General features: G+C 36.3%; 1 protein-coding gene across 1 annotated transcript in view; it reads left to right on the top strand.

Annotated features, from left to right (window-relative positions):
• Positions 1–10,924, top strand: part of LOC142348192 (uncharacterized) — a 65,104-nt gene extending 54,180 nt beyond the window's left edge. The window contains exons 9-13 of the mRNA XM_075399438.1: positions 5,210–5,293; positions 5,494–5,676; positions 7,420–7,633; positions 8,146–8,376; positions 9,996–10,924. Of these exons, the coding sequence (XP_075255553.1) occupies positions 5,210–5,293; positions 5,494–5,676; positions 7,420–7,633; positions 8,146–8,376; positions 9,996–10,237 (954 nt within the window). The 3' untranslated portion in view covers positions 10,238–10,924. The remainder of the gene's footprint in view (positions 1–5,209; positions 5,294–5,493; positions 5,677–7,419; positions 7,634–8,145; positions 8,377–9,995) is intronic.
• Positions 10,925–12,232: the final 1,308 nt, after the last annotated feature.

The raw sequence follows: 12,232 nt of genomic DNA, 5'->3' as shown, positions 1-12,232 counted from the left end.
TTCTGCTTCAGCAGTTGATGTTGCTACAGTCTTTTGGGCCTTACAACCCCAACTTATTGCTCCAGGCGACTCATCAACTTAAAACAAAAACCTGAAGTACTCCGCCTGTTATCTATGTTCCCTGCCCAATCAGCATCAGAAAAATTCAACAAATCCAGATTCTGAGTCTTACGGAAAGTTAAAGTCTGATTCATTGTTCCTCTTAAGTATCTAAGAACACGCTTGGCTGCTTTCCAATGAACTGCTCTGGGATTTTCAACAAGCAAACGTAGAGCATTAGCAGCAAAACAAATATCGGGTCTACTCGACAAAGCTAAATAGTTAAGACAACCTATCAAACTTCGGAAATTAGTTTTGCTCATTCTAAACTGCTCTTCACTCCCCTCCTGAGGACAATCATTTTTTGAAAGTTTACTATTTTCTTCTAATGGTGTGCCAATTGGCCTACAATCGTTCATTTTGAAAGTCTAAAATTTTTTCTATGTCCTTCTCTTGGCTAATTTTTATTTCCGATGAAGTCTTGTCAATTTTCATTCCTAAAACCACGTCAAAACTGAATAATCACTTTTTTTAAGCTTCTTGGAAACTTCAGCGTAAAACCAATTACAAAAATTTTCAAAAACGCAAGAGCAAAGGAAATCAATTATTTTTTCATCCTGCTTTTTATAAACAAACATTCGCCATGAAATGAGTTAAAAAAAACTTACTGAAATCAAGAAAGCCTTCGAAGTCAAAAACCAGTTTCTTCCAGATCGTTTCAAACCATACAAGCTCTTTTTCAATTTACAAACAAATGGTTTTCCATTTTCATCCAAAAGTTCAAAACCTTCAGGTTGTTTAATGACTACATCTTCTTCATTCGGAGCAATTGAGATCAGCAGTTTTTATGTCCATTTGTTTTAATTGATATTCGTTAGAAATAGCCAGAGATATCAAAATTCTAATGGTTGAAAGTCTAGTTTTAGGTGAGTATGTTTCATAAAAATCTTTTCCGAAAACTTGGCTAAAACCTTTTGCAACAAAACGAACTTTATAGCGACATATATCACAATCAGGACCGAATTTTAAAGCAAAATGCCATCTACTTCCTACTGGTTTTTCATCACTTTTCACTAAGGACCAAACATTGTTTTCAACCAAAGAGTCGTACTCATTTTTCATTGCTTCAAACCAATTTGGATTTTGCAAAGCCTCATCAACATTTTTTGGAAGCAAAGGATCGATAGCCAGTTGACTAAAAAAAGAAACTTCATTTGAATCGTTATTAATGTCTTCGACTAACTTTTGTGTTTTCTTCTGTTTAAAGTAAAATTCATTTTCATTTAATCTTACGTTTCGTGACTTTCGGATTTTGAGTTCTCCTTTTTCGTCTTCAAACCCAATCAAATAACATTTACTATTATCAGAATTCCCAAGAAAAATTTTCTTCTTTGAGGTTTGATCTAATTTTTTGCGAAATGGTTTTTCAATATGCATAAATGCCAGACAACCAAAAACTTTGACGAAAGATAAATTAAGTTTTTCATTGTACATCATTTCAAAAGGTGTTTTCTCAAGAGCTGAAAGCAAAAGGATGTTTTTGACGTAAAAAGCCATGGTCAAAGCATACGTCCAATATTTTTTGTCCAAGCAAGCGTTATTTAAGAAACAGCCAGCCATAGCAACAAAAGTTACCAAATTCTTTCAATTTTTCCATTTTGTGGAGTATATGGAGCAGAGTTTTCAAAACGAATTCCTTGGTTCCTATAATAGCGCTTAAACTCATTTGAAATGTATTCTCCACCTCCATCAGAAACTAAAGTTCCTGGTTTTCCAACATCAGCACAAAACTGTTTTAACTTATCCAAGACCTCGTCTCTCGTTTTCATGAAGTAAACTTGAGAAACGACTGAAACTATCTACAAATCCAATGGCATAACAATGGCCATCAACAGCTTCAGGAGAAATTTTTCCGAAGACTTCTGTATGCACAATGTCCAAAATTTCTTTCGCTCTTGTCATGCAATCCTTGGGAACAGGCTGTTTTGTTGACTTATTTAACTCACAAACTTCACAACACTCAATTTTTGAATCACTTATTTTCATACCCTCAACAAATTCTGGCAGACGTCTCAAATCAGAAAAATTGTTATGTCCCATCTTTGCATGCCACATTTGTAAACTGTCAACATTGAAGCAATTTTCATTAGAACAAGGAAAAGTTTTCCACACAAACAATCCATTTTCAACTTCAAAATGAAAGACTTTATTAAAAACAAGTTCAAGTTTTTCAGCGAAAGAAACATCAACACCCGCTTCTCTAAGTTTTGAAACAGAAATTAAGTATTTTGAGTTATCAGGTACAAATAAAGCATCTTTTAAAACAATTTTTTTCAATTCTTCATTGCTATTTTCAGCGAAAAACTCAACATCCCCTTTTCCTAATATTGCGGATTGCGTTTTGTTAAATTGTGAATTATGCCAGAAAAATTTTCATCCAGGTTAGCAAAAGTACTTTTATCTTTAATCATGTAGTTTGTTGCGCCAGATTCAATGATAAATTCATTACTACTCTCACTCGAGAAACAGCTAAAACTTTCCTCTTCTTGCTCTTCCGAAACTAAATTTTGACTTTCTTCTCAATTATTTTTTTCGTTCATTTTTCATTGCCTGCGATTCTAATTTTTTGTAAGTGAAACAATTTTCGGCAATATGTCCAACGTTTTTGCACTTAAAACAAGTTATTTTTGAATTAGGTTTCTCTTTGTTAAGTTCCGATCATTGTGCACGACAAAATTTTGCGATATGTCCCCTCTTGTGACAATTAAAACAAGTTCGATCATTGGTAAAGAAAACTGATTCTGATTTCTCTGTATTTCTGTCGTTGCGTTTCTCACTTTCCAAATTTATCAAATCACGTTTTATTTTATCCAAGGTTTTATCTTGACCATATTTTACCAGAGTACAAAAACTTTCAAATTCACGAGGAAGTCCCTTCAAAATTATCGAGACAAACATTTTTTCACTTATGGACTCATCGACTTCGGAAAGGTTTAACTGCATGTCCTCGGCTCTAGTAATATAGTCTACTATGCTTTCGTTATTGTATTTTCTCAAATTTGTTAAATCAGATATTAGTTTTTGTAAACGCGGCCTCTCAAAACTTTTAAACCTCTTACACAACACGCTCCAAGCTTCAGATCCTTTTCCCCTATATGGTCGCAAAAACAAAACTGACTTCTTGTCGAGGCACTGAACAAGTTCATACCAAATGGCCATCTGTTTCTCGTCAAAAATCTCTTTTCCCTTTCTATCGGCCGCATCAATTTGCTCCTGTGAAGGTCGTCCCTTCAGCGTAGGTATAAACTCCCTATATCCTACAGTGCCGTCAAGAATTTTATTCAACTTCAAAACATACATTCGCGCCTCAAACTGTTCGGAAAAATAGACAGTCTTCTTCTTTACCGCTAAAGAAAAGCTTATCAATTGTTTTGCTATTCATGTTTAAAGGGGGAGCTATTATTGTGTGTTAAGAAAGTTTTGAAATTAAAACTTAAACGTTCAATAAAGTAAAATTAAAATTATAAAATTAAATCTATCCGTACACTCTTTCACACAAACATCTCAAACCACTAAATTAAAGAACACCAAACAGGTCTTTCTTAATTCAGACCTTAACAAGTTTTCTATTTTCCTTTCATCAAAACTAATTTTATCATAATTTTAAAAGCAAGTATTTTAGGTTTTGGAAAAACACGAAGTTATAAACGTCTTTTAAAATAAAAACTTTTGACCAACAGACAGTCTTTATTTATGAAACCTTTCGACCTTTACTTAAAACTTTTTAATAACAAAGCAGAGTCTGCCAAAATTCGTCACTATACAAAATAAAATTGTATAGAAAGCAGTGCTTTTCAAAGGCTATATGAGAAATACTGTCTACTTAGTATAAAAGATGACCCATTTTGTTTGAGAATGTAGTATCCTTGACAAAGTTGGAGTGGACATTGACCAATATAGCCACTGATTCCTCCACTGCGACTAAGCACGATGTGTACGGATCCTCCAGATAATTTCTCAAACACTAGCTTAAACTTTTCTCTTACGCATGGGCCAACTTTCGCAAAATTCTTCAAGCAAGCTTTCTATACATCATCTTTTACTATGCTGTTACTATATTCAACCATATTGCAGGTTTTCATATGTTTCGAATGGTTTACACAATGTTACATGCCCTGCAGGGATTCTGACCAAAATCGCTTTTACAAGTTCAATCTGTTTTACAGATAGATTTTACACCTTTTAATAAACGGACTCTTTTAATCGACCTTTTTTTGTTTCAATCGACCGTTTTTTTTGTTAAGTCACGAGTGGTTTTCACACACCCGTAATCAAGCTTTGATGCGCGCTGGAATCTTTAACTTAAGAAATATCAAGCATAAAATTAATTCACTAAATCAACAGTTTCAGAGTTTGACTCTCTCTCACTGTCTCTCTCTCTCTCTCTCTCTCTCTCTCTCTCTCTCTCTCTCTCTTTCTCTCTCTCTCTCTCTCTCTCTCTCTCTCTCTCTCTTCCTGGGTCTTTATCGTTCTCTCTCTCTCTCTCTCTCTCTCTCTCTCTCTCTCCTTCTCTTCCTGCCTTTGGCACTCTTTTGACCAGGACACCCTCTCTTTCTCTGTCCCTCTCTCTCTCTCTCTCTCTCTCTCTCTCTCTCTATCTCTCTCTCTCTCGCTCTTCTTTGTCACTCTGTCAAACAGGCAGGCCACCCCTTCTCTTGTCTTGTCTCACTTGTCAGTTTTCTGGGCCCATAACCTATTGACGAGGTTAGAGGGGCACACAGAATACGCAGCTGTTTTGAATATCAATTTACTGTTGTTTGATTATGGTTGGCAAATATACGTAGTAAATCAGCTTATATAAATAGTGTAAATTACCCGCCAAAGCTTGATCTGGATGTGTGAAATTAGCTCGAAGTTAGCTCATGTGCTTTCTCACTTTTAACTTTCGGAGTCATGCTGAAAAATTGCTTTTCTAGGCTGGCCCTTCATTTAAAGTGCGCATTTCAAGCCTGTTTGGTTCTAAATTCTGAAACAACGAACTTCATTTTCGACCAAAAGACGCTTATTTACATTAGTACGTTGGTTGTCGGTGTTCCAAAACGGCAAACGTAATTTTGACCTATGAAAAGAGTTTAGCAAGAATTGTAGCGAAGTTTAATTTGTGTTTCAGGCTGCGCATCTGAGTTCCGAGATGGAATTGAGGGAAGAAGAGATTGAACGACTTAGAGGTGAAGTTGACTTACAGATGGTACAGGTTAGGAAAACTGTTCAAGAATTGTTCTTTTTCATTACTATTATCATTACTATTTTTATCTGTCAAATTGCGTGGCCGAGATGCAAACATGAATGTTTCTAAAATAGATATTACGAAGCCTATAGCGTCCAATGTTGCTATTATGCTATCATCAGTTGTTCTAGATCTCTAATTTAAGTTTACTGACTTTCTGTTGGTAGGTTTCGAAATGGAAGAAGAAAGCACAGGAGGCTTCGGGTAGTGGTGTAGTTGGGGAGAGGGTAGAGAAACAACTTGTCAGGAATTTACTAGTGGCTTATTTGACAGTGCCCAACAGCAAAAAGAGCGATGCGCTCAACATGATTGCAAGATTCCTCGAGTTCTCGGAACAGGAAAGAAATAAGGTTGGTTCGCTTTTTTAATTGTGGTCATGTGGTCTTTTTATGCGCTTTATCGTCTGACCCATTTGACTTTTCGTCAAAGCAGGATAAACATATAAAGCCCAGAGGGCATTAAATTCTTTTAGTGCCTTACGGCTTACCAGAGTCTAAGTTTGCGATTCGCCGAACCTGTTTTGGAGACATAAGTTCATTGTGTGAAGGGCGGTTCCTAGATTATGCCCACCTCAACCACCGTCCCCCAATTCCCACCGCGTGTGCTTATCCTTACACCCGTAACCCTGTGCGCTCGTCCCGCCCAGTTCGCCCAAACCCCCCCCCCGTGCCCCCAGTCGTTTGAAATCAACTATTCTGACGTTAGTTGGCTATAAGTACTTCTTACATAATTGGTTTTGGAACTGATTGAAAAACTATGAAGAATTTTTACGAAATAAAAGAAACTGAATTGATAGCGGCAATTTTTATCACCGCTCTGTAGTTCGTTTGCAAATGAAATTAGTAGTTCTTTATTAATAGCCGCCCTCATCTTCTCAGCCGGCTATTATAGCGCTCCTATTTTTTTTACAATTCAAAGAATTTGAATTGTATTGGGGCGCTGTCTTTTTTTTTTTTTTAAGATCTGTTCACACATTTTCATGATTTTTGAAGTCAAATTGGAGTGGTGATTTTGGTCACGCCGAAACAGGAAATGGATCGAAAAAGCGAGTGGTTTTGCGGCGTGAATTTTTTTCGCTCTAATTTTAAAGTAGAGTGAGAAAACGGTGTTTGAACAAAAATTCGCTTTCTCGCTAGTGGTTTTTTGTTCACATGCGGCAATTTCACTCTGATTTTTACTGTTTTTTCAATTTTTTGGATCGGATTTTTTTCTAAATAGCTTTCCCAATCAATTCACAGCTCATTCTGGACCTAGATTTTTTGTTAGAATCAAAATTACATATCTCACTAGTGGTTTTTTGTTCTCCCTAGCAGCATTTTGACATTGATTTTCTGTTTTTTTTTTGTTTTTTTCATCTGATTTTTTTTAGAAATGGTTTTCCCAATTCACCCATTGTCCGTTCTAGGTCTAGTTGTTTGTTGAGTCAATGAAAATTCTTTGAATTGTACGTCAGGACTTGTCCTGCTATGTTTTTTTACTTCGTCGAATAAAAAAATGTTTCGCTTTACCTCATTTTGCCGCCTTTTCAACATTTTGCGTGAAATCTTTTTGACTTCTCTAGGCTAGTTTCTCTCTGCTCTCATTCTGCTAAAAGTGATTTTAAACATCAGTTGCTCAGCAAAGCAATTCAAAATGAACAGAGTCAGTATAAAAAATTGAAGTCAGAAATAGAAACGGGATAAACCCATAAAGCCCAATTTTAGATGCCCGCTATTTGAACATCGTTCCTATAAATATTAGTTACCTCTCTCTAATGCTTATTGTTATTGATAGTAGCCCCTGTAGCCTCTCTCTAAGAAACAGAAGTATGTTATGCCATCAAAATAAATTGGACTTAAAAAATGTTTTTGTACAAAAATCTTTTTTTTTTCAATATCTTCTGTTATTTCAATCCCAATCATGCTTATTGGAATCAATGGCGGCTATTTTCCGGCAATCTGCCGGGTATGTTTAAATATTGGAGACACAATCCATTCTTGAGGCAATAGAAATGTATGAATACTATGGTTTTGCGATCATTCCCATAATTGGAAAACTCTCCTTCGTCTTCATTGCAAATTATTTTTCAACAAAATTGATTTGGATAATTTCAGGTCGGTATCAATGCTCAACGTGGTTGGTTCTCAGGCTGGATGCCATCAGCCAATAACAATGCCACACAGGCAAAGGGAGGTAGCCAGCCTACCGATAGTGCATCGCAACAGCAGGATTCGTTCACACAAAAGTTTATAGAGTTCCTCGAGAGCGAGTCCTCAAAGCCCAACGTCGTCTCATTGCCTCATCATCACCTGAACCCACAATCAACAGGTAAGGCAATATTAATTGATTATTGGTAGCTATTGGACTCGTGGTTTTCGTAGTGTCCAGTTGTGTAGTTGTTAGTTGTGTTGAATGTGAAACGTTTGCAATTACAATCGACTGTGGTCTTTTTAAGGCGATTTCGATCAATTTTTTGTTTGACCATTGGCTTTCCGTCCCTAAAAACGGGTTAAACAGGTAACACCCCCGGGGTATAATAGTTTCTCAGATCTTTTCGGCTCAGTAGAATCTAAAGATTGCGATCCACTGAAACTGTTTTTGAGACAATAATTTATGGTGTGCATGGCGGTTCTAGTTTGAGCCCCCCCCCCACCCAACACTCAACAGACACACTTTGTAAGTTTATGCCCTGAATTATTGGTGCAATTTTGTAAGTGGTGCACACATAGGCTTGTAACGATTTTGTTGATCAAGTTTTTTTTAAATAAAAGTGTTCAATTGTTTAGTGGAATGGAATATTGGTCATCGTTGTAAGGCCCTCACAAAACCTTTTTTTCTAGGTGAATTGTCAATTGAAACTGGGTTCTCAAAACCTCCTCTGGGTGCTCCATCTTCCATTTCCAAATCCAAATACCCCTCAACTGGATCAAGAGGGGGAGGCTTCAACCCGTTCTCACCCACAGTGTTGCCTCAACTCAGACCACAACACTCACCTTCTGTCTCGCTGAGTGGAGGCAGCATTTCCTCTCTTGAAGATGAACCGAGTTTCACTTCACGCTTACGCCAAGAAGGTTGAAAGTTATTCTATTAAAGCCATTATTTTATAGCTAGCTACCTCTGATTAGAGACAGTCGAGAACTGCTTCAGTATAGGTTACGTGACTCTGATAATGTCAACGAGAAAATCTGGCATTAATCGAGTACCGCGCAGCTGTTCGAGATGCAAGCCAGAAGTGACCTTAGCAGGAGTAACGTATCCTAGCTTGAAACACGAACTTGCAGGTTTGAAATTTGGCACAGTATATAGAAGAATGTGGCTTTGTAAAGAATCTGGAACTACTGTAGATATCTGGCATTTTAATAATTCCACATACGTCTTTCAATGACTTCTCAAATAGTTTTTTCATCAACATACGTACAAAAGTGCATTATTTGTTCTCTCTTGTTTAATAGCCGCCTCATCTTCTCAGCCGGCTATTATAGCGCTCCTATTTTTTTTTTACAATTCAAAGAATTTGAATTGTATTGGGGCGCTGTCTTTTTTTTTTTTAAGATCTGTTCACACATTTTCATGATTTTTGAAGTCAAATTGGAGTAGTGATTTTGGTCACGCCGAAACAGGAATTGTAGCGAAAAAGCGAGTGGTTTTGCGGCGTGAAATTTTTTCGCTCTAATTTTAAAGTAGAGTGAGAATACGGTGTTTGAACAAAAATTCGCTTTATCGGTAGTGGTTTTTTGTTCACATGCGGCAATTTCACTTTGATTTTTACTGTTTTTTCGATTTTTTGGATCGGATTTTTTTCTAAATGGTTTTTCCAATCCATTCACAGCTCATTCTAAGCCTAGTTTTTTGTTTAAATTAAATTTTCATTTCTCGCTAGTGGTTTTTTGTTCACATGCGGCATTTTGACATTGATTTTTTCTTTACTTCTTATTTTTTTTGTTCTGATTTTTTTTTAAAAATGGTTTTCTCAATTCACTCATAGTCCATTCTTGGTCTAGTTTTTCTGTTTAGTCAATGAAAATTCTTTGAATTGTACGTCAGGACTTGTCCTGCTATGTTTTTTTACTTCGTCGAATAAAAAAATTTTTCGCTTTACCTCATTTTGCCGCTTTTTCAACATTTTGCGTGATATCTTTTTGACTTCTCTAGACTAGTTTCTCTCTTCTCTCATTCTGCTAAAAGTGATTTTGAACATCAGTTGCTCAGCAAAGCAATTCAAAATGAACAGAGTCAGTATAAAAAATTGAAGTCAGAAGTAGAAACGGGATAAACCCATAAAGCCCAATTTTAGATGCCCGCTATTTGAACGTCGTTACTATAAGTCTTAGTTACCATCTCTAATGCTTATTGGTATTGATAGTAGCCTCTGTAGCCTCTCTCTAAGAAACAGAAGTATGTTCAACTACGAAATGCCATCAAAATAAATCGGACTTAAAAAATATTTTTGTACAAAAATCTTTTTTTTTTTTCAATATACTCTATTCGTTCAATCCCAATCATGCTTATTGGAATCAACGGCGGCTATTTTCCGGCAATATGCCGGGTATGTTTAAGGTATAGCTAAAAAATTAGGATTGATGGGTGTCACGGGCTTTAGGGGAGGGTGGGTGGGGTTTGTGGGGGGGGGGGGGGGGGGGGGTTGGTGTGCTTTTTGGTCACATTGCTGTATTGATTTGTTCTTTTTCAGATTCGTTCACACCTCGTCAAAACCGTAGCAGGAATAGTAGCAGTAATAGCTCCTCTCATCACAACAGCGTCCAAGGAACTACAGCGTCTACCCCAAAAATGTACCCTTCCAGTTCTGGCGGTCCAAATGCCCAGAATTCCAGTCTGGACTATTCCAGTGACCAATCAGATACGTCCAGTACAGTTCAATTTGCCCATAAACGGGAGACAAGTTTTCTCAAAGATTTGCTCCAAGAACACTGACGATGGTTTAGCAGCACTTTTATTAGCATACAATATTTAACATTGGCAAATAATTGGCAGAAAACTCCGCTCTATTTGATAGAATTGACAAATGTTCTTATAGCCCCTCATGGGGTGACTAGAATATGTAAAAAGCAGAGACAAATATGCGTATTTTATCAGAAAATGCCAAGAAAATTTTCCGAAATTGTCTAAATTGTTTAATTAGAATGAGTTTGGAAAGTGAATTGTAAATGGAAATCGATCAACCAACCCTTCATCGCCAGAAAAATGTAACATAGAGCGGAGTTTGATGATAATTTGCACTGGTTTAAACTCGTATAGGTAAACATTCATCCAAACTGGTTTTCGGTGCTAAGCTGTTTTAGTTTTCATTGTTGCGGATGAAATGATAAATTAGTACAAATCAGAATTTGTCTAGAATATTCCAGTCAAATGCGTAATATAGTATAAAGTTATACATACTGTAGCTTAAAAATACTTTAATTTTATTCAGTCAATCTTTTGAGTTGGTGATTTTCCAATCCTCTGTTAAGCAACTAGTTATGATAACTGGACTCAGATCTGAAGTTATAAATGGTGAAATTGGATATGAATTATAAACGAGTTATCGAAACAACCACTTGTATAATGTTGAACATTTGTAGCTTTATTGTTTTTCTCTAATAATATATTATTGTTTCTCCTCTCAGTTCTGACATGAGTAACTTAAGCACGAAAAAGCTGCCTATACAGAATCAACCGCTGTGGTGAAATGGAATTTCACTCCCAGAAATGAACCGAATGTAGGAGAGTTTTCAGATCTTGAGCCGAATCGCGAGCGAAAACATCAAGAACAAACAAGAAAACAACCTGAGAAATAATTAATTGCTCTCAAACGAAGTTTGTATCAAATATATTAGTCCTGCTGGTCTGCTGATAGAATTTGTATTACATTCTTTGTCTGACCGTGCTTTTGTCAGTGACTTGTCAAGAACGGGATAAACAGAAACCCGAAGAGCATTAGTAATAGCGATTTTGATCACGCCGAAACAGGAAGTGGGTTGAGCGATTTTGCGGTGTGAAATTTTTTCGCTCTAATTTTAAATTAGAGTGAGAAAACAGTGTTTGAACAAAAATTTGCTTTCTCGCTACTGGTTCTTTTTTCACATGCGGCAATTTCACTTTGATTTTCACTGTTTTTTTTTCAATATATTGGATCGGATTTTTAAATGCTTTTCCCAATTCATTCATAGTTCATTCTTGCCCTAGTTTTTTGTTTCAACCAAATTTCAATTTCTTGCTTGTCCACATGCTGCTTTTTGACATCGAATCTGTTTTTTATTTTTTTATCTGATTTGTTTAGAAATGGTTTTCCCAATTCACTCATAGTCCGTTTTAGTTATATTTTTTTGTTAGTCAATGAAAATTCTTTGAACTGTACGTCAGGACTTGTCTTGCTATGTTTTTCTAACTTCGTCTAAAAGATTTTTGTTTCGTCTTACCCTGACTTCTTGGAATTGACTTTATAAGGACTCCAGTGACTTCTACTGCTTTGCAGTTAAAATTTGTGTTCGTGACCTCATTTCTGCTTTTAGGTCAATTGCGTGATTTACTTCGCTCAAAAAAATGACTTCTGAACTCACTTGTGGAACTTTGAGTTTTATGAACACTTACTAATTAAAGGTCAATAGTGTGCATCTAAGTAGTGACAAACTTATATGCCCTTTTTCCTGAGTAATGGAGTCTTGAGTTTTTAATATTAATTTTGAAAAACTCCATTAGGGCTTTTTACTTGTAGAGCAAATTTGTCATAAAAATGACAGTCCGAATCTGACCCAAAAAGTCTAGTGGTCTATTAAAAAGGCGGTCGGTCTGTCAATCTTATTTCTTTAGTTGTTTCAACTCATGGTAGGCCACAAGCGTCTCTCGCGACAATTTTTTCCGGCAATCTGCCGGCTATGTTTATTTAGTTCAGTCATAATCTGAAACTCATTTCTGCCAAATGCTTATACG

The sequence above is a fragment of the Convolutriloba macropyga genome, chromosome 10 (assembly GCF_964194025.1).
Source record: "Convolutriloba macropyga chromosome 10, txConMacr16.3, whole genome shotgun sequence".
In the NCBI taxonomy this organism is placed as follows: Eukaryota; Metazoa; Xenacoelomorpha; order Acoela; family Convolutidae; genus Convolutriloba; species Convolutriloba macropyga.
This window is presented reverse-complemented; position numbering and strand designations above follow the sequence as displayed.